Raw genomic sequence first — 22,700 nt, 5'->3', positions numbered from 1 at the left:
TTGCTCCTGGCTGTTCCAGCTCTTTCTTGCTACCATTGTATGAAGGTTCACTCTGGGTGAATGCAGGGATTCCTCTCTGAGTGCATCAGGTCAGGGTGTTTCTGGCCATTGCTGTCCTTAGGGGACATGTCAGCTGTATAGTGGTGATTAGTCACTATAAGGGTTGAGAAGGACTTGAGCAGGAAATCTTACACACTTTCTTTCAGTCACTACCATTGCTGGTATCAGCTTCACTGAAAGCTCCCCAGATTTTTTGTTTTAATTTTAAACTATTGGATTTCAGAATTCAGCTGAACATTCAAGACCTCCTTTACTTAGTACTCAAAAGGAATTTTATTCTGGGGATCTTAGTTGAGCTATGTCATCTCCTCTGATGACTGACAAAACAAAGTGAAAAAAATTTTAATTTCTTTCATCACATACTAATCAGCTAAGGGGCAGTTCCCAGTCAATACCAGGATCCCCTGGTTGATCAGTAGGTGCTGACAGTACAGCTTGGTATCATATTTCATAGGGACTCCTCAAAATGGCTATGAACCTGATAGACTTCTTGGCTCTGATTGCAAAACTTATATATTGCATTTTTCCAATACTGAATTTCTTCTCCAGAAAATCAGAGTTCATTCATCACAAAGACTATGACTGTACAACCAAAGCCACTCCTGCTCTATTTCACTGTCTACAGAAATGTTTTTATATTGATTTGCTACTCACTAGTGTTTTAATGTACTCTGAGAGCATCTCAAGATGTCCATCCAAGTATTTCCTACTATAGAAGTATATTTGCTTTCTTCCACTTCTATGAATGGCACAAAGGTGTCTTTTCATGGTTTGCTTAATCTTCTTTTGGGAATGCCCTATAGCTAGAGGACCCAGAAATCCTTTCAGAGATGCCTTCTGGCATAGCATGGTAAAAAATTGAGTTTTTTCAGCAGCAATGAAGTGCAAAATTGACCAGTGGCAGCACTGGTATGTAAGAGATAAGAAGCAGGAGATGCCTTAAACATAAAGTTGTTCCTCATTAAACTTGACTTGTTTGGTCAAATAAAGCTTTCTGAAATCCAAATTTGATTGTAATAAGTTACGACTGTGACATATTTCTGTGATGTATAAAAACTTTCTCTGGAACACAGAGCAAAAAAAAATCAACTTTGTCATAATATTTAAAAAATATGTTACTTCTTGGATAAGAGTCATTAGTAGGCACCTATTTTGTTTTACAATTTTAACTGTTAAGCCCTTCTTAACAAGAGATAGAAAATAAATCTATTTCAACAAATTAATACAAATATTAAGTACAGCTCAGTATTGTGGTTCTTGAGTTGTAAAATGAGATCAGAGCAAAGCTTATATTCTGTGCCTTTACTCTTTTGTAATGTATGAGACTATGTTAGTGTTAATTTCAAGCATAGTGGGGAGGAAAACAAATGGATTAATAATGAAAGTGTAAGAGTATCTCTGTTGTTTAATGTCATTTTTTCTCTTTTTCTAATCATGCAGATATTTCACACGGCACCAGACCCCAATATTCCTCTTCCCCAGCCTCAGTCCCGATCGAGTTCAAGAAGAACAAGAGCAATTTGTCTCTCCACAGGCTCACGTAAACCCAAAGGAAGGTACACACCATGTCTAGCAGATCCTGACAGTAAGTTTGTCATTCCATACTGGTTATCTTGCTTTTTATGTGATCTTTTAACTTTGCCTGAATAATGTCCTATAGATACTGTATTCCAATGATCATCAGCTTTTTAACCTCTGCGAGTCACAGCAGCACTCTTGACTGGCTGCATTCCTCACTTCTGAGTGAGGAAAGATGTTTGGTTATAGGCAAGTCTTATGTTGCATACTGTGTTCAATTTAAACATTATATCCTCCTATAACAAATGTAATTCAGTAAAGCATAGGAGATCAAAACCATCACTTGGCTTTTTTCACATGCATGAAACTGTGGTCGTTCCTTCAAAGTCAGCCACTGCCTCAGCTGCCAAAACCACTGAAACTTTCTTAGGTTTTCTGGAATGGAAACCAACTCTAATATTCCTGGGAGAAGCAGTATACTCATCATATGGCTTACTGTTTAACAGCAGGGAGTTTTATCTATAATCAACTGCTTGTTTAGAATGCTTACTTAATTTTTTATAGGTGTAATTAAAAATTTTTACTTCATTCATTCTCATCCATTTGGGTCACCACTTTTTTACTTACTGGCTGGACTTTTAAGGAGTATTGAAATTTTATAAAAGCTTAAGTCACTACTGCAACAGACTTCCTAAAGAATTTCTGTGTCCCTTGGTTCCTCAAAAAGATTTAGATGAGACTGGATCAGTAAGTTAATCCACAGCTAAAGTGCATCTGTTCTGGAGCATCTGTAGTAATTCTGAAGTCAGTAATGTTTAGAAATCTATCCTCAGAATATTCTTGCACAGCTGCTGCACTTTCCATAGGCCTATGTTACTTGTTTCCAGCCAGGCAGAGTTTAAATACTAAATAACGATAGCTCCATGCACATGGATTGCCAGTGTGAATGACATGGAGTCCCAAGTAAGAAGTTACAAAGGAGAAGTCAGTTACACTCGCAAGAGGATAAACTGGGCAAGTTTCAGGTGTTTTTCACTGTGTGGCTGCAATGAATGAATATCAGTTTAAAAACGGGATATTTCTATGCAAGTATTTCACATAGTGCGTACAAGCTTCTTCAGGCTATGCCAGGAAAGATTCAGGTTGGACATCAGGAAGAATTTCCTCGCTGAAGGGCTTGTCAAGCATTGAAATGGACTTATTGGGGAAGTGGTGGAGTCTCCACCCCTCAAAATATTCAAGAAATGACATGACATTTAGTACCATGCTTCAGTTGATGTTGGGGTGTTCAGTGAAAGGTTAGATTCAATGATCTTGGGGGTCTTTTGCAACCCAAATGATTGTATGACTTCTGTGATGCTATGTTTGGTGGCAGTTTGATTGCCACTAGTTCTGATCCAGCAGCTCTCCATTAGTGTTTTGCTTATTAGCTGAAACTCAGCACTTGTGTAAACAAGTTCCAATTAGTATCTCACTTGTGCCCTGAAACACTGAGGTAGAAGCAGAAGTACTCTTCTTACCAAATATCTCTCAGTGTGGCAGGTATGAGGGAGCCAAGGCTTCTGGCAATAACATTTTCAGAGTACAAGATGGTTTAAAGTCATCATTTAAATGAAGCATGGACACAATTATATTGCAGGAAATAAAGGAAATCTGTATGGGGTGAGAAAAGAGCTGCAAGTTTCATATGGTAGGGAATGATAAAAAATTACAGAAAATGCATCTGACAAAAAATACATTGGCCAATCTTGGGACTTTCAAGGGACTAATGCTCCATAAATGGGCAAGATGAGTATTCAAGTCATAAATTAAAAAAAAGAGTTGTGTTCTTTGTGCAGGAAACCACAAATTAATGAATTTGATAACAAGGTACAAAAGAGCTAAAAGTGGCATGAAAGAAATGTACATGATTAGAAAACGCAGATTTTTCACTCTCTCTCCCTTCCCCTGTCTCCTCCCAAGGTGACTCGTACAGCAGTAGCCCTGACAGCACTCCCATGGGCAGCATCGAATCTCTGTCTTCTCACTCCTCCGAGCAGAACAGCACCACCAAGTGCACGCCCTCACAGCCAAGGGAGAAATCAGGAGGGATTCCATGGATTGCCTCTCCCTCTTCTTCTAATGGCCAGAAAAGTTCAGGCCTGTGGACTACAAGTCCAGAGTCCTCATCAAAGGAGGATGCAACCAAAACAGATGTGGAATCAGACTGCCAAAGTGTAGCTTCTGTCACTGGACCAGAAAATGCCTCTCCACCAACAGACCTGACCAAAAAGAGTTCCTACAGTCTGTCTGGGCTGAAAAGGTCTTCAGCATCTTCCCTTAGATCAATTCCATCAGCTGAAGGTACTTTTCAAGGTCTTTTATCACATCAGTGTTATCTTATGCGTCAGAAAACAAGAGCTGGATCTGAAAGCTAATGATACTCATTAGTCTTGTTTGTTTGCTTGTTTTTAATTTTTGTGGTATGTTGTTTCAGTTTTCAAACTGCTTCTGACATATTTCCATTGCTTATAACCTGCACAGTTCACACAGCTTAAAAAAAATGTTTTTCAAATTTAGATCACTTTCTATCCTCCTACAATTCATCTATAATTTGATATAGAATAATACTATAGATTATAAATATCAATATTAGAGGTATTGTGCTTGTATTTTTGGATCTCTGTATTATGACAGTGTGTAAAGCATTATTAAGCCTTGGTTGGTCTTTGGCATAAGGAGAGAAGCAGATGCTGTTTTCATCTTGCAGAACATCCATGGAAACAAGGTCCCTGGAAGAACACATGTGGACATGGCTTATATTCATTAAAAGGACATCTTTTGTGTGCTATACAGTCTATAAACATATAGATTTCCTTTATCAAGTTGCAGTGGCAATTGTTTAAGGCAAATCATGATCATTTACTCCTAAGTATATTTCTTAAACTGCATGAAGCTTTTGTGGATATCGAAGTGTTAATTCATACAAATTATTGTGGTCTGATTTCCCACTGCTTTGATCAGTTGACTTTCTGAGAACCATTTCCCTGTGAATTTTTTTCAATTTTATGCAAAGTACTACTTTATAAATGCTTTTATTGTCACCTTTTAGTCATTGTACTATCTAGCCATGTAATTGCAATGTAATTTTTTAGCCTTCTCAATTTTAGTGTCATTTCCTCATTCTTTCTGTTGAGTCTATTCTCCTGGTTTTTCACCTGAAAGATGGTTTTTCTCGCTCTTAGTAAGTAGTTTCTCTTCCTGTTTTGACTCCTAAAAAAAAGAAAAAAAAACCTCAACAACAACAGCACGACCTTTGCTTTGCACAATTATACATGTTTTGTAACAAATTCAAATCAGCTTTAATGTTCCCTATAATTTGATGTTTTCTTTAGGTAACAAAAGCTGCAGCGGATCTATACAGAGCTTATCTTCAACAGATACCAAAGATACACTAAAGGCTCCACCAAACCCTGATTTGCCTCCCAAAATGTGCAGGAGATTAAGATTAGATACTGCATCCAGTAATGGCTATCAAAGACCGGGATCTGTGTAAGTCATTAAGGCCCTTTGGAGATTTGTGTTGTTACAGTATTGTGTATTAGAAAGTCATTCCAGAAACGTTCATAAGTAATTGAAAAAGTATGCATGAATACTTGATTTTAATATTTCTGTATTTGTTATTTATTTATCTAGTTTTGTTAAAATTGTAAACAAAGGAGATGGCGCAAAGTCTGTTTAAGTCAGTGGAAAGACTACCATTGACTTTATTAGACTGGAGACAAGGTAGAAATGTTTCCTAGGAAAATGATTAGTATTACTATCTCTGGTTCTTCTGGAATTTAAGATTTCAGAAAATAGCAGAAATGCTATTTACTGTCTGTGCTGTTATCTCAGAAAAACCATCAGATTTTATTTGTGGAAGTCCAAAATTGGAGGAAGGAAAAAGAAAAGAAAAGAAAAGAAAAGAAAAGAAAAGAAAAGAAAAGAAAAGAAAAGAAAAGAAAAGAAAAGAAAAGAAAAGAAAAGAAAAGAAAAGAAAAAAGAAACCTTCAGCTCTGAAGTGTCTTCATTTGCTGCATGATAAATAGTTGATTTTTAACAGCTGGGGTTTGGTTTGGTTTAGTTTTATTTCTTCAATGCTGAAAGGGAGATAGTTCTAAGCGATAGAGATTGTGATTCAGCCTATTGAGATTTGGGTTAATAATGTTTCTCAGTGCTTTCAGAACATTGAAAAGTACGATCTCTCCTGATCTGACTTTGACCCAGAATATCTCTGTCTCAATGAACAAGTATTTCCAGATCTGCAGAGCATCAAGAAGTTTTTCAAATACTACAGGATATCATTCAGCCTCTCCGCTTTGTATCTGGAAGGGATCACCATAGTCATTTCACAGACTCCTGTGTCTTACTTAAACAGAGAATTCTGCACAGCTCAGAGTTCCAGCATGATAGTGGTAGACTTTCAGTAAAAGCAATTCCAATATATCTGTTGTCCATCCATGAATACAGTTTTAAACACAAGAGGTTGAGGTTTCCATTGGTAACTCAGCATGGCACTGGAGCATGTGGAAGTCTGTTGCCCCAGTTAGGTTACACCCTTAAAAAGTCTGGTAAATAGGTATGTAAATGAATAATTAAAAAGAAAGAAAATTCAAATGTGTCCATGTCTTTAAATGATTAGAAGTGAAACTAGTATGTGCAGTGTAAAGCAAGGCTTTGCATTTATTTTCAGAGTGGCTGCAAGAGCGCAGTTGTTCGAAAGTGCTGGTTCACTTAAACAAGTCTCTTCAGGACGGTAAGTGCTACAAACTGTTTGACATCCTGTAAACTCCTTTCTGTTTTGCTGGCCTCAGGGATTGAAAAGAAGTGTTGGATCTTTGTTCTGTGTCTTTTGGACAGTATCCAGTGGCATGTGAAAATTTTTTGGTTTACTAAGCTCATCCTTTCTTCAAAAGAAAGCTAAATTTCACAGATAATAGCAGCCAGTCTGGTTATTCTCTCACCTGGGGGAATAGTGAGAGAGGCTCAGGTCAGCTGTCTGCTTAAGGACACAGATACAAGAGAAAATTACCAGTATTTAAATTAGGATGAGGGTGCTGTATTTTCTCCACACAGCTGTTTGTATGGAACAGCTTCAGCAGAGTAGCAAACCTGCTGGTTTATGGTAATTTGCTCATATAGGCAGGTCTGGAATAACATCTACTTTAGAAAGTTCAAGATTAACTTGATCAGGATTTCTGTCTTTACCATCACACCTTCCATGCCTCAGTGTCTGTCTGGAGAAACTGTTGACCTTTCTTCTTGATAGTGTGCAGCAGAAAGTATTGGAATTTTCTTCACAATTGTTCGCATTTACTTCATTAATTTGATTCATTTTTATATTAAATGAATTTAGAATTTTCTAGTAAGTGTTTGTCTAGGAAGCAGTATCTTCTGTACATTACTACTTTCCTTACAATTAATAGACAAAGCAGCTAAGTAAATAGTTGTATGAAAACATGTCTCTCTTCTCACTGTCCCAACTTTTAAAATTCTTTGAGACAGAACAGAGATTTAGAGCAGATCACTGCTTTACTCACTGATAAACCCATAACTGTTTATTAACCATAATCAGAACTGTTGACCCATGAAAAAAAGATGTCAATCCATGAATCCAGAAGAAGAAGCCTAAAGGAGCACAGATGTAAAGGAAGATGCCAACATGCTGAAAAATGTGTGGCCGTGGAATGTGTCTGTCCTCTCTGGCAGATCTAGCAGGAGGGGGAAGGAAAAAGCTCTCTTGCAAAGGCTACTGATTTTGTGAGACAAGCAGCTTTCAGGAATCAAGGCTCTTGTTTTGTGTAGTACCATGAACTGTAAGATGAACAAAAAGGAGGGTGGCAGGAGAGGAAAGGGGTGTGAAAAGATCAGGGCAATAATTTAAGGGAAAAAAGTATAAAAGAAGAATGTTCTTAAGCCAGTGCCCTAAGTTCAAAGCAATGACTGCTTCACCAGTCCTTCCTCATTTCATCTTCAACACTGTTCCTTTTCTTATTTTGTATTACTTCCTTCTTTCAAACTCTCTCCTGTTGTTCCTTCAGAGCCTATGCCATTTGTATATAAAAAGCATGTAAGAAGCAAAAATCTGACAAAGGAAAAAGTAGCAGTTTGATAATGGATGTGGAGAGTAGATAACAAAGCTGAAAACATTGAAAGGCTGAATAGCTCCTCTACTTCAGCCTTCATAAGAAGGTAGAAGAGCAACAGGAGCAAGGAAAATGGAAAATGGGAGGTCAGCAGGCAGAATGAGGAAGAAATCAGTAACAGCTCAGCTGTTCTTATAGTGCTGCTTAAGTCGGAGTATGATTTTTAAATTTGGAACCAGCTGTTATTTAGCTGCATTTTATGAACATGAAGGCTGATTTAAAACTGTAGATTAGACTTTGTTGTTTTGGGGGTTTTTTTGGCTCTGAAGTAGATAGGAATCATGGTAATTACAACTTGATCATGCAGAAGAAATACCTCCTGTGTTCATAACTCTGCTAACCAATGAATGTATGCAGGACTGAGTGTAAGGCAGAAAAACTATTTTTAAGCTGCCTGTTTTGATACCAGAAATACTCAAGTCAAGAGCGTTGGACTCTCTGCATGGGTAATTTACCCTGCTAAGATAAATTTCAAGCTACTGCTTACCTCTGCATTATAGAATGTAAGTAACTTCATCCCTGCTTGAGGCACCTGTTGCCTGCTGTGGTCTTTTGCACAGATGGCAGATCAAAAATACCTGTATGGTTTTGCAGTCTCACATTGTTTTCTGTATTGCAGCAGGTAATGCTGCACTTGAGATTTTACTGCCACAGTGGTCTGGTCCTACTTAGTTTCTTCTTATATTCAGTGTTTGCACCCCTGCTTTCTCACTTTGTATGATGCAACAGGTCTCTAATGAGTTGTATGTCCTCTTTTTTAATGCATTATTTGACCTGTTTTCTCTCCTTGTATACATGAGTATATGCTCCTGTAACCCTAAGGGGCTTTTCTAGTCAGAAAGACAACAAGAGACCACAGTATGTGTGTTAGGATTGAACAAGGAAGACCAAAATTTGATGCCCTGCCCAGCCTGTGCTCTCTTTTTCCAATTACAGAGTTACTTTGACTTCTGTCTTCCTATTTCCTGATTTGAAGTTTATTATTCATCAGTCTCCCTTACTGTAATATTAAGCTACTGTGTACAGTGAGACCAGTCTCTGTCACTAATCTAGCATGCACTTGAAAAGGGTGAAGGAGCTTTTTTTCCTATTTTCACAAATGCTGCAGTTAGATAAGTCAGTCAGGCCTGAGGTCTGTTTATTTCAGCTTCTGTACAGAAATGCACCAACACATAATCCCTGACTCTACATATTCTTGACTTTGATTTAGACGTACACAGAAAGTTTAAGTCTCCTGAAGTGAGAAACTGCATTAGAAGAAGAATTTTCATTAGAAAAATGGGAAGGAGTAGGTGACAGCAAAAGGCTCAACCTTTCAGCAGGATCTCTAGGTGCCAGGCTGGGACTTCAATAGGAGCAGACTGATGTTTTGAAGCCCTCTAGACCCACGCTCTCTTCCCAAATATATGATTAAATATTCTTTTCCAGTCATTTTTCTTTTTTTTTATTTCCATGCTATATTTTGCATCCCAAACCACCTGGAATGTCTTGTTCAGACCAGACCAGTATGTTTTACACAGGCTTGGTTTTGAGTCTTCTATCTCCAGGGCTCTATAAACCTTTCTTCTTCCTGTAGGATAATATTAACTGGTGAATCATCCTAGAGAGATTCATATGTTTTTCCCCATTCATTCCTCTTCTGGCTTTGTCTTGCTAGACTGAAAAGTCATTAGGGCAGGAGCATACTTTTAAAGTTTATCTTTCAAAACAGTTATTATTTCTATTATTATTATTATTAGAGCCTTAGGTATTGTTGACTGTGTGTAGTCAAGCAAAAGAATTTATGATCTGATGTGACTGCTAGTATATTTATCATTATGGGCTTAAAACAACCATAATAGGAAGTAAGGAAATGGAAAATGCATTTTTCTCATCTGGAATCTAACCAATAAGGTCATGGAAAGAAGGAATTTCTAGGAAATGTGGATAACATTTTCTGAAGATTCTGTTTTTTTCCTCTGCCCTAAACAACATGAACCACACTCCTCTCAGGTTGTTAGCATCACCTTAAAAGAACTGTAATAGATGATGGTGATGTTATCACGTGCTTTTTAACAGCCTTGTTTCTAGGGAGAACACCATTAACACCATCAGTAACAACGTCCATTTTTGTAATCACAAACAAAATGCCCAAGAACCTGCAAGCTCATTTCATGAGCAGTGCCTCCAGATGGATAGGGTTGAAGTGAGTAATAACAAATATGAGAACCTAAATAATAAAATCAAGTGTGGAAGCAATAACCAGGTGCTTGAAAATTGCTCCAGAATTATGAGTAAATATTCTTAAATCTGTCTCTCATTATACCATCACAGATGATTTGTAGATAACTTAGGAGTGTAATTGCACTGCCTCAGGAGCAGGGTAGTGTGAAGAATCCTATCATTCATTAGCTTTTGAGAAACTGACTTCTTGTGTTTCTTTATCTGTGTAAATGTCAAGTGCTGAGAACCTTTCTCTTTCTATAGGAGATGATTTTAGATATCTTTTCCAACGTTAGAAATTCTGTTATTGTATAATTCTAAGACAGAGTCTGTTTTCTTGTCTTCTTTTATTTTTGAGGTAAATATCCTTGGATCAGATATAATTGGAGGTTGAAAACAGAATAGCTTATTAGACATTAGAGAAGAGAGGAGAAAATTGCATTAATTTCTTAACTTTTTCTAAGGGCAATAAAAACAACATATCATATTTCAAGAATGACTTAAGCAATTCTGCCTCACATTTAAATATTGCCTTAAATGTCTTTTGTCACAGTATTACTCAGGTGTCCCATTATTAACATGGGGACCTGGCTTGATAGTAAAATTATTCAGATTTGAAATAATCCCTGTGATTTAGTAAATTCATTACCTACTACTTTATTACAGCTACAGCAATCTTTAACAGTTACTCTACTGTTTCAGATGTGTAAAATCCATGATTATGCCACACAGGTGTATTGGGTTTGCATAACAAGGAGTCATTCACGGGTCAACCCATCCCAACAGGCTGTTTTGTCATAGTGTTACTGATTTGGGTCAGGATAATTAGAACATCTGTAGTGCTCTCCATAGCTCTGAGGAAAAAGAAGATTAAATAATTTTAGTTTATGTGTGACCTTCAGTAACGTTACCTAAACTGCCTCTGTATATACATCATTATGTGTAAACTTGTACAGATTAAATAGAATAATGAATCAAGACATCTATCTTGTCAAGTGTAGGTGGCAAACTCTTCACAACAGGAGGCACCAAGGAGTTCTTTTGGGAAAACTCCACTCAGAGCAGTCTACACCAGCCAGAGAGCAAGCTAACATTTAAGCAAAGTGAACAAACAGGGATCCAGTGCTCATCTTGTTTTAGTTAGCTGATGAGATGAAACCAGGATGACAGTACTAAAAATCAGAAATATTTCCCTGAAAATAAACTGCCCCTTGGATATTGTACAATTCAAAATTCCTGATCTCCTCTGAAAATCTCATCCTGAGAATGTAACCCTTGAGGAGCTATTAGTTCTCTTGAGATGAAGACAAAACATGCCATTTAGTCCAGTCACAAGTCAAAGAACCAACAGCAAAGCTTTTTATTCAGAGGGACAAATCATCTCTGGAAAGCTCTCACACAAAAATTTCAGAATATGTCCATCCACTCTCATACCCTTTTAAAGGTTCAAATGAATGATGATAATGCTTATGATGTGGCACTCTTAATTAATCTATCATGCACTTCTTATATCTCACTATTTTGGGAGAAAGACATGATAGATTACATGCCACTTGCATATAGACACTCTCAAAAAGTATGCAAAAAATTTTAAACTTTGCCACGGGTCACATATTGGGTCACTGAGATAAATCCTGGCTAGAATGAAACCTCAGCTGGCAATTCCCCATCACATCACACAAAGGTGAAGTAATCAACAAGTTTATCTTCACTTAACGTAGTGTGGGTTTAAAGAAATTCTGAAAAATTGGTAGCTCATGTGAAATTGTTCTGAGTGTGTAAGTTAACATCAAGGTATTAGGTGAAGTGCAGGAATCTAAAGAGAACTAATTTCAATCTTCATGTTCAAACCTTCATTTTGTACTTTGCAGAATCATAGTGCCAGACCCCAAGAGGTTACTTTTCCTGTCCTCCTTCTCTGGCACAGAATCATTACTCCTTTTTGTCTCATGTTTACTTTCTAAGTATTATTTTCCTCTGTAGACCGATTAACAATACTTTCTCACAGGTCAAGTTTGTAGACCTTTAATGACTTGATGATCACTTTTGAATTTGTCTCCAGGCAATCCATGGCTTGCTTCAAAAAGTATGCTTATTTCAATACTTATTTGAATGAACAACTTCATTTTAAAAGTTCCAAATTATATTCCTGTTTAAATATCTAAGTGGGATGGAGTGCTTTTTTCTGCAATAACATGCTTGTTAACTCCAGTAAGCTTGAAGTTATTATCTACTATAATTCTACTCCTCTGAATTGCTGTGTAACCAGTCGTTATCCTATAGCATTTGTACATCTGCTTATTCCCAGGTTTTAATTTCCTTTATGCCCTTTTCCTTGTTATCTCATTAATTGCAAGCCTGTATTTTTTTCTTTCAGACAAGCAAAAGCCATGTATTCCTGTAAGGCTGAGCATAGTCATGAGCTGTCTTTCCCACAGGGGGCAATATTTTCTAATGGTAAGATTTGTTCTACATTGCCTTACATATTAAAAAGAACCTATAAAAAACTGAACTGTATTACAAAATGGGGGCATAATTCCCTTTTTAGCTCTCAGCTTTTGCCCTGATTTTTCAATTGCTCTTGAATAAATACCATCTAAATAAATATATATAGCATGTATGGGATTTTTAACAGTGTTTAAAGTTGTGTCTATGTTTTTTTGCAGTGTATCCATCAGTGGAACCAGGCTGGTTAAAGGCAACTTATGAAGGCAAAACAGGACTAGTTCCTGAGAATTATGTTGTCTTCCTCTAGTAATCTTTAGTGGACAGCAATATCTTCATGGTATCCATGGTAACAAATAATAAGCACTATGATTTTTATCTGACACAGATATGGGATCAGCCCCTTAGCTGAGTGGTAGATTTCCTTCAGATGCTGCAGCTGCAGGTTACAGAGCTCCCTGCCAATGGAACAGAATGTGATGAAACAGTTAACAGTTTCTGTGCTGAGGACGGTACTCTGTTTAAATAACTTCCATTGTTTGAAAAGGGTTGTTCTGTTCTTCCTTTATGGGTAAGGAACTCTAGAGCAATAAAATAAAATAAAATAAAATGCTATTTAGCTGCAGACTTTCAGGTCCGAGGATGTTGCTCACAGAAATGTGAAATTTAGAGGCAGTGCACTCTATGACATTTCTTGTAATCTATGGTTTTTAATATGGAAAATCGTGGACTTTTTCATAATGTAAGTACTACTTCTATTGTGATCTGAATTCTCCCTTAGAAAACTTGATGCTAAAATTGATCCTAATCATTTCACATAAGCAATTACTTTACTGTAAATCAGAAGTTGGGACTTCTGTTAGTCATTGAGTTACAATATGGTATAGAATTTATACAGCTGATAATATCAGTTTATACACTGCCTGCACAGTGAATGCTCATTCAAAATGTGATATGTTTAATGAATGTTTCATTCAAATACTTAGTAGATTTCTTTCCTGCTTTCTGTATCAGCATAGATAATATTAACAGCTTTTATTTCAATGACAACCATCATCTGGAAGATATTCTCTCTGTGTCCCAGAACATCTGTAGAAAACAAGGAGATGCTGAATCTGGACTGATTGGGAGTCATGTGAAGTGAGCAGTGAAAAACAGCAGTATGTTTTGAAACCTGAGATAAATTGTAACTCATTCTTTTTTCATTGCAAATAAGACAAATGACCTGTGAACTAGCCAATTTTAAAAGCTATGAATGCTAAAAGCTCCATGTAGCAATAAAACTACTTAGTGTTATTTCTCCTGACTTCTGCTAAAATATTTGACAAAGATTCTCTCCTTCCACAGAATAAAAAATCCTTACTTTTCAAAGGTGTTGAAAAGACCTATTGATTGCTCCTGGTAGGACCAAAAACCAAAAAAAAAAAGCAAATAAAACCAAGTCAAAGAAAACCCCAGAAACACTAAGTAGCTTTCTCAGTCTGAGCAGTTTTCTTGTACACCTTGAGGGAAAACATGCACTGCTTGCTTGGCTGCTTGCCATTCCTGATTGAAAACCGTGACTTTTAACCTCCATCTTAGTATTTCTTCAACACCAGTGCTTCCAAAACTATTCACTGGTTCATAGAACTATCTAGGCTTAGTTTCATAGATATGTCAAAGCTCAGTTCTTTCTTCAGTAGCAGAAATCAACATACAAATCATCTGTTGATTTCTAAGTCCTACACTGCTTGAAGAAAGTTTAAAGAAGAACTGCTGTTAGGGCTAAAAACATCAGTAATTTTTGACCTGCTTTTTTTTCTTTCCATAGCCTTTTTCTTATTTAAATTGAAAAGTAAGATTCATCACCAACACAAAGTAGCACATCAGAACTTTCTTTACTTACATGTAGTGCATGAATTCTTCAGAGCAGTTGCTGGATTTCAGGCTGGTGGCAGAATCCTGCAGGATCTTTCTCCTCACTAATTCAGTTATTGAGTGATGATCAGAGAAAGAGAGAGGCTCAAAGAACATTTTTCCAAAAATTGTTTTTTCAGAGGGGGAGTCTGAGCAAGACTGGCTGCAGGCAGTTGAGTATAGACCCCAGGCATTAGTGACTGAATGACCTGGGTTCTTTCTTGACCCTAAACAGTTTTATTAATCCCAAAACACATTTCACTTCATCTTAAATCCAGACTGTGCCCAGTGCATGGTGATGAAGGGTTGTTCCAGATGGCACTGGCAGTGAAGGCAGACTTGTGTGTGCTCATCATTTGCCCAGAGCAGATGTGAAAGGAAGTGAAGGTCTTTCCTCAGCCAGTTGAATCTTTCTTCATTTTAAGGCAAGCCAAGTTTTTTTAGTCTAAGCTATGCCTGAGACTGCCATTGCCCTGAGAAGACCAACATGGTTTTGGTTGTGTTTTGCTGTATTTCGCAATCAAAAAGCTGTAGGATATCAAAAGGTTTGCCTCTGGTGACCTTCCCAGGAAAGTGCTGCTGCAGGCCAAAAGGAGCAGAAAGGGAAGCAGAACTTTGAATAGAGGCTGGGAGCCCAGCACATCTCATAGGGGCAGAAAAATGCAGTGATCAGGGGGAAGGATCCCAGCTTGTGTCTCTTGCATGGAGTCAGTAGAAAACCTGTACTGAACATCCTTGGATGACTCCTCATGCTTCTTAAGGGCAATTAATTTGTTGTGAAATTCTTGAGGAATTGTGAAATAGAAAATGTAAAAATTGTTTGCTCTTACTTGCTTTGTTCTAGCACGATTTAAAAATAAGTGGGAAAAAAACCCTAAGCTTAGGTAATTTCACATCCCCTGCATGTGTCTCACAATTCTCCAGTACTGTGTTTTGAAAGCAGCTGATCTGAGTGCAAGCTAGAGAAGTCAAAGATGCCAAGTTCATTAAAAATTTTGTAAAACTTCCAAGTTCAGTTACAGATTAAGCAAGTAGAGCCTGTGAGGGCTGAGGGGAAGGTTGTAGAAAGACCTGGAGGAATCCCTGTGGAGGAGAGATGTTCATGTGTTCCCACACATTCATCTCACATCAGACCAAAACTAGGATTGGAGAAGACAAGTTCATAAGAAACTGGATTCCATTAATGTGCTGCTCACAGAACAAATCTGTGTTTTCCTCTGCAATGCTCTGCAGCTTTGTCAGGCCCTTCCCCTGAACTAGCCATAAATGACTTTTAAGTCAATTAGCTTTAAAATGGCATTTCAATCTGAAAAATGTTATCCCCATTCTTACTTACAGTTAGCCACTCACTCTCCAGGAGCAGGGGTTTTCATTTTTGGAACTCTATGGTTTTTCTTGTACTCTCCCCTGCAGCAGATAGTAGCATTTTCTGTAGGGTCTCACTGCTGGGTGGTGGGTGCCCAGCCCTTCCCTACCTTTAAAGAGGGAGTTTGTCTCTACAAGAAGCTGAACAGGGAACCAGAAAGCTGAGTAAGTAGGGCTGCAAAGACTGAAGTGGGGAAGGGGGCAGCACCAAAGCTTCTCTAATGATGATACTCTCAGGCCTGACCAAAAATCTTTTCTGAAAATAGCAAAGAATCAGAAATCTATATAACATTTAAATGGAGATAAAGTATTTTGATAATGCCTTACCAGAAAATTAGGCAATCAGAATTAAATTAGCTCATGGTAGTGATTTACTATTCTTCATGGAAATCAGACTCACTCTACAAGCAAAGGTTAAACACTTTTTAAAATTATTATTATTATTATTGTTGTTGTTGTTATTACTTTCCTTCCTAAAAGGATGCAGCAAGTTTGTTCCAAATATCACTGTCGAACTCAAGGTAGACGATACGTTGTTGTTGTTGTTGTTGTTGTTTGTCTTGTAGAAATAATGTCTCTACCCACAACATATAATTAGCCATGTTTTTTCTTTGTTAAACTTTTTGATACATGTTGCTGCACAACATGAATCAGATTAATAGTGTGAAGGATATATTGTATGATAGATATGTAAAGTATATTAATATTCTATATTCACACTTTTTGTTAATGATGATAAAGATTACGGTTTTAGTGTGTAATTCCTTTGAGTTCAGTATTAAAATGTCTTTGCCATATTTTGGCATTTAGAGTTCTATGTAACAAAACTGTTAAATTAAACCATCATTATTACTTATGTCCCTAACTAATCTATAATGTTCATTGTACAATTATTTCTAGAAAAAAAAGATGCACATATTTGCTGACCAGCACTATTCTATGATAGTAATAGTAACTTATTTTCCTTTTACATATTTTCTGGTGCTAATCTCTATTCTTTGCCTGTAATTGGATTGAATTGTAATGTGCCTTTAGGAAAGACATGTTAGGAGAGGAAAAGCTGTAAAATTCTGCAGTTTAAAACAGTAATTACAACAACAAAAAAAGCACTGTATGGTAGTAACTGGATTTTTTTTGTTGTTAACTTTTCTCCCCTGGCCTATTTTCTACTAAATAAGATTGCATCAGAATAAATAATGAAACTAAAAAGCACATTGTTCTTGATATTTCTTTTCCTAAGGCAGAAGGTTGTGCAATTTTGGCTTTAGCAGCAAGAAGAGAAATCCCAGTTGAGGAGCACATCCTCCAGACTGGGATGGATCTTCTCCACTGATGGAAACTCTCAAAGTTCTAGTGAAGTCAAAGACAGACCTTTGGCAATTGATAGTGAAGATCTGCTGGCCAGAAGCCCCTAGAAAGGAGGTAGAATATTCTGCTAATGTGATAATCTTTGATCCAGCTTGGCGTTGTCCTTTCTTCAGCAGAGGGGCCTGGATGAATTGTTCAGTGGCCAGAGATGAAAGCCATAGGCAGCCTTAGTCTCTCTCTGGCTGGTCACAGAGCCCTGAAGATGGTGCTGCTGCTGCAGCAGCATCCAGCCCATCCAGCTCCTGCTCCTGGTCAAGTCCACTGTCAGTCAGGCTTTGTCTGTACCCATTGGGAGGTCTTTTCCTTTTTTGCTTAAGATTTTGCATGGGCTTTGGGAGTTTGCTTTGTTTTGTTTTAGTAACATGCTTGGCATCCGAATTCAGTCTCTGAGGATAATAACCATTCTTTATTTGCCCTGTGTGTGGCAGTGTTTAATAAGCCATCACATTATTCTTGTTGTTTTAAGTGTAGAGCACAGTGCTCCAACCCTTGGACGCCCCTGCTGAAAGCTGTTTTGCCTCTGAACTTTCTGCAAGTAATTGTCATCAAAGCTCTGGCACTAAAGATAGCACCATTATCTCTGCAAGAGTTTCTGTTGGAGCAAAGGGCAGAACAGCTGAACAGGGCACATGGATAGTTTCAATTTTCAATCATATTTATGGCAATTTTGGAGGTATTAGAGTTTATAAGAGTTACTTTAGATACTATATGATATTTTAATAGGAAAATATATACAATCAATAACTATATCTATTTAATAAAGTCCTAAATTATCTTATTGAACTCTCTGTTTATTTTGTAGTGTGGTTTCAATAATTATCTGCACTCTGTATATATCTACATGTAAATAACTAGCATGACATGCATAAGCTGACTTCGCAGACATAATTCTATGTTGTACTTTACACTGTACTTCAAAAATTTGAAAAAATGTTTTTTCAAAATAAAAATCCTTTATTCACAAACTGGTTTTTTATTTGTTTTCAATTTGGGTTCAGCTTTTTCTTTTTTCCAAGTAAAACCACTTTGGTTCTACTTCTATTCATACATGCATTTTAGAGTAACATTTCAGCCCTGAGGATGCTTTAAGTTGATGGGCATGTGAATACCAGACAATAGTCTGTCATACACTGTCCTGATCATGTGGAAGTCTCCAAAGATGTGGCTTTTGTAGAAAAGAAGACGACAGCTTTGGATGCTAGGTAGCAAGAAGCAGAGCCCTGGCGAGGCAGAATCTCGCTGATGAGGTCTTTGCCTCTGGAATTCAGCAGGTGGATGGGCTCAAGGGAGGGCCTTCCATGGCTCCATTCCAGCAGCACTGCCAGGTGGGGGAAGCAAGGAAGTGCAATGGCCTCTGCAAGTTCCCTTGTATGCCCTCCCCAGCATCTCTCCATGACTTTTTGCCTCAGTTTTTACAGCCCATGGGCTGGAGTTACAGCTGTGCCTCAGGCACAGGAGCTGTGAGGTGGCCTGCTTTGCCTTTTCTCTGAAGGAACTCACCAGAAACTCAGGAGACTTTAATATCCCTGAAACAATCAGGCTTTATTATGATACAGACTAAAAAACCTGTGCTTCTTAAACAAGATCAAAGCAGCCAGCTGATAAACTCTTTCCCTGTTCACTGTGCTTGGGCTTGGTCAGTGCAGAAAACTGCAGGAGGCCAGGGAGGATGGATACTGCTCCTGCATCCATGGCTGCCAGCTGCCAGCTCCTGTCCCTGGCACGCTCAGGCTGCTGTGCCTCCTGCCTGCCAGCCTCCTCCTGTGTGGGCACTGTGCCCTCAGCTCTGCCCAGAGGCACATCAGAGACAGAAACAAAACACCAGTACCCTGGCTGTAAGTAAAAATGAGACTGTTGAGAAGCCAAGCAGCACAGACCAGATGGAAAAAGAATCTTTCCCTTCTGGTACTTTCTAACAACTGCTCCGAGGTGAAGCCTGTATTTCACAGCTCTCCTTGCTTGAGGATTTGAGAGATGTGGACTCTCCTTTCAGGAATCAAAACATCACCTGCAGCCTGCAGTCACCAAACTGTCTTGCACCTTGCTGAGATCCTGGTGTCCCCAGCAGGATGGGGCCAGTGAGAAGGCAAGGTTCCCCTTGGGACCAGGGGATGCAGTTGAGCTGGCAAAGCCCCTTCTGGGTGTATTAGTTCAGCTGGAAAAGCCTGACAAGTAGAGGGGCTGCAGCAAGGGGTTAGAGCTGAGCTGAAGCTTGGTGCCCTGACTTCAAGTGTAGAGAACTACCCCTGAGTGAACCCTTCCTGTGGAACAATAGCAATGGAAGCTGTCACCATCACTCCCTGCAACACTCCCAGGTGCCAAGGGGACTTTTGGGAAGAAGAGAAGAGCAAGGACAGATGTCCTGAGGCACCTGCCCTTCTCTGCTGCCCTTTGTGCCTGGTGAGCTGGGCTGTGCCAGTGCCTGCATCAGCACTGCCACAGCTCCCTCTGGAACCAGCACTTGGGACTGGATTCCCCTCCACTCCTGCTGGGGCCCATGAAAGCAGCAGTGTTAGGAGCTGGAAATGCCACAGATACCCTGCTCTGCACTGTGAATAGGCACAAGAGGAAATGGAGAGTATCTGCATGTTGACAGTTCATCAAAAAATGACAGTTCATTATTGATTTTGTGTTAAAAATCTGGAAAAAAAAGGTTGTGTTTTCTATTAGAGTTTTCTGCTCTTTTCCATGGGAATGGAGGCTTCTCAGCTTCAGAGCCCCTGATCTGCAGGAGTGAGTGAATGAACATTACTTTGGAGTCTAGACTAAGCTCTAAAATAGTTCTCATACTCATTTTTACAATGTCCCATTTTATTTGACATCAGGGAATAACTACAATTTTTTTTTTTTTTATTTCTGGGAAGCCCATGTTCTGTCTGACATGCTATATTTTGACATTTCATTGAACATTTAAATGTAAAAAGATTTAAATTGCTATTGAATCAACACAACTGTGTTGAATTACCACACTAACACCTAATTTAAAACTCTCAAGGGGTGAGACATCTCTGCTTCTTACCAGAAAGGATTAAGACACATCTCATTACTTGGTTGCATTAAAGCACCTCACCGGGAATGATTCTCATGTGTTTGGAAAAATTAGTATTTTTGGCTTTATTATTGATAAGTCTTCAATGTCAGCTATGGAGAAAGTGATGTGTGGAATTGCTTTGGTATAGAATGTGTGCTGAGATGAGCCAGGCTGGCCACAGCCTCCTGCCTAAAGAGGAGAAACTTCAGTGATCCAAGGAAACAGCATAGGCATAAACTGAGCAGGTGGCAAAGTCAGTTCAGGTCCTGGTTCAGAACATTTTCTCATTAGTTTAGCATGATGCATTCCTTCAAAACCAACCTTTCTAACACAAACACTGCTCATTAAACATGAAACCTTATTTACCTAAGGTATCTGCACTTTCATCTTTTAAAATTTTATTTCATGTTTATAAAACTTTTCCTGTGTCATTTGGATTAATCACTGATACAGAAACAAAGTATTGAAAGATATTCTTGGCTTCTTTTGCAATGCTTGGCTTCTTTTCTATTGTATTTATGGCAACAAGCTCAAAAGCTGAACTAACCTAGAGCAAGTGCCTTTGCCAAAGATCATGGTGTGCTTTTTTAATGTAAACATGCAGGGATTCATGGGAACATTGAGTGACCTCCACAGCCGGTACAGAAAGGAGTCTTAATTCACTTGAAAGTACTTTGGTAATTGGAATACATCTCTCTGCCAGTATAATTGAGGAACTGATTAGTTAGACCCAGCACGGGTGTATTTCATTTAAAATTACTGTTAATGGTTCTTGGGTGCCCTTAGAAGGGATCACAGTTCCATCTGAACGAAAAACATTAGTGATTTAGTTTTGTTGGCAGTCATTGCTTTTGTATTCCTACAAAAAACCCCACACATGCAAAGGGAAACATGCAGCACATCTGGATTTGGGGTATTTTCAAAACAAGGTTTGCAATGCTGTGCTTTGGCTATGGCAGCAGGTGGGGGGGCTGAGAGGGTGGGGGCTCAGCCCTGGGTGGGGCGTGGATGGTGCCCAACATGTCACAGCACACAGAGCTCAGGGCAATGGGCTCCAGCCAAGCTCGTTTGGGGTCTCCATGTTCCAGAGATGACCACACACTCAGGGCAGCTCTGGGGAAACACCAGCACAGTGCACAAGCAGGTGAGACAGCTGCACACTGGGAAGCCCCGTGAGAAGCCTTTCAGAGGACAATTCCCAAACCAGGCAGAAGGGGTAAGAAACCTGAGCTTCATCCGTGGAGCGTTCCTCCAAATAAATTAACTGGCATGCAGGACACAACTGGTTCCTAGAATAGAGCACGTGCTGTTTGCAAGAGCCTCACCAGAAGGTAACAAGGGTTAGGGTTTCAGTGCACCTGAGCTGGGAGGCTGAACACAAAGTGCTGGAAACAGAGACTGGGTAAGCAGTGACAGCTGTGAGCCCTGAATTACCACAAAACAAGCAGGATGCCTCTCAGCAGGGAAAATCCACAAGAAGAAAAGACAAAAACCACACTGCTGGGCCTTGGTGCACCCTTCAGGGGCATCTAAAGAAATCTAGTAGATAGCAGAGACCTCAGAGACATTTAGGTGCAAATAAATTTTGCTGGGCAGCTGTGATGCAAATATATCTTTACATAAAACATCATCTTAAATTGTCATTTTAAGTTTGTTATTTCCTGCTCTTGCTGTTGTTCAAGGGATGCTTTTGTTTGGTCCTGTGAAGGGCTGTTTCTTTTCTGTAATTAGGACAAACTGCCTGCCTTTGATGGGAAATATGGCCATTCTGCACAATGTCCTTCTCCCCAGTCCTTCCCTGAGAAACCTGCAGTGAATGCCATAGGAGTGTGTCACCCTCTTGCAGCTGTGATTTGTAACATTTCCAGATGGGCCTTTCTCCCTGCCCTCCTCATCCCCCTGAAGTTCAGACAATACAAAACAAACCAGCACAATTATTTTTACCCTCAGAGCAACAGAGAACTAAGTCTGCCCCTGCCAAACCCTTGCCTTAATATTTTTTTCTCATCTTTGTTCAAAGGATGCCTTGAAATATTTCTGAAATGAACTGGGACCAAACGTAAGCATGATCATAATAATGATATCTGTAAGCACATGAGCATGAGAAACTCAGGTGAATATTGTGGCTTTTTAGCTAATTTGCTTGGCTGGATAGTTTGTATCCAGAGGGACAATCAAGCCAGAGTGTTTATCATGGTGTTATTTGTGTGAATCTCTCACAAATAGCTCCTCACCTGAAGGCAAAGAAACAAGCATGGCTCTTTCCCTGGCACACGTTTAGGTCAGCCTTCCCTGCAGGAACATCTGAGTGAAACAGTGGTAACACCAAAGCCAGGGCAGCTCACAGGGGGTGATTTAGGATACTGGACCTCCTCAGAGCATCACCTCAGCCTTGGCTCAGTTTGGTGCCTTCTCCAGTACTGCAGCACCTTCATTACTGACACACAGGAAAGGAAATAATGGTTTCATCTGAATTCCCACAGGGCAGCACCTCTGACACCGCTCATTTCTTTCATTTAGAAAATCACAGAATGCCAGTGCTGCCTTCCCTGTAGGCAGGCAGTGATTATTGCTCCACTTGTTAGTATGTTTAAGAGGAAGCTCACTGTGCTGTGCAGAGATGAGTCAGGCTTGAGAGCATCTGCATC

At 38.9% G+C, this 22,700-nt stretch overlaps 1 protein-coding gene across 1 annotated transcript in view; it reads left to right on the top strand.

Moving 5' to 3' along the window:
• Positions 1–17,986, top strand: part of ARHGAP42 (Rho GTPase activating protein 42) — a 144,514-nt gene extending 126,528 nt beyond the window's left edge. The window contains exons 19-24 of the mRNA XM_054654655.2: positions 1,501–1,645; positions 3,541–3,921; positions 4,953–5,109; positions 6,293–6,355; positions 12,325–12,404; positions 12,614–17,986. Of these exons, the coding sequence (XP_054510630.1) occupies positions 1,501–1,645; positions 3,541–3,921; positions 4,953–5,109; positions 6,293–6,355; positions 12,325–12,404; positions 12,614–12,702 (915 nt within the window). The 3' untranslated portion in view covers positions 12,703–17,986. The remainder of the gene's footprint in view (positions 1–1,500; positions 1,646–3,540; positions 3,922–4,952; positions 5,110–6,292; positions 6,356–12,324; positions 12,405–12,613) is intronic.
• The last annotated feature ends 4,714 nt before the right edge of the window (positions 17,987–22,700 follow it).

Source organism: Agelaius phoeniceus, chromosome 2 (assembly GCF_051311805.1).
Source record: "Agelaius phoeniceus isolate bAgePho1 chromosome 2, bAgePho1.hap1, whole genome shotgun sequence".
In the NCBI taxonomy this organism is placed as follows: Eukaryota; Metazoa; Chordata; class Aves; order Passeriformes; family Icteridae; genus Agelaius; species Agelaius phoeniceus.
The sequence above is the reverse complement of the archived record's forward strand: the minus strand, read 5'-3'. Positions and strand labels throughout refer to the sequence as shown.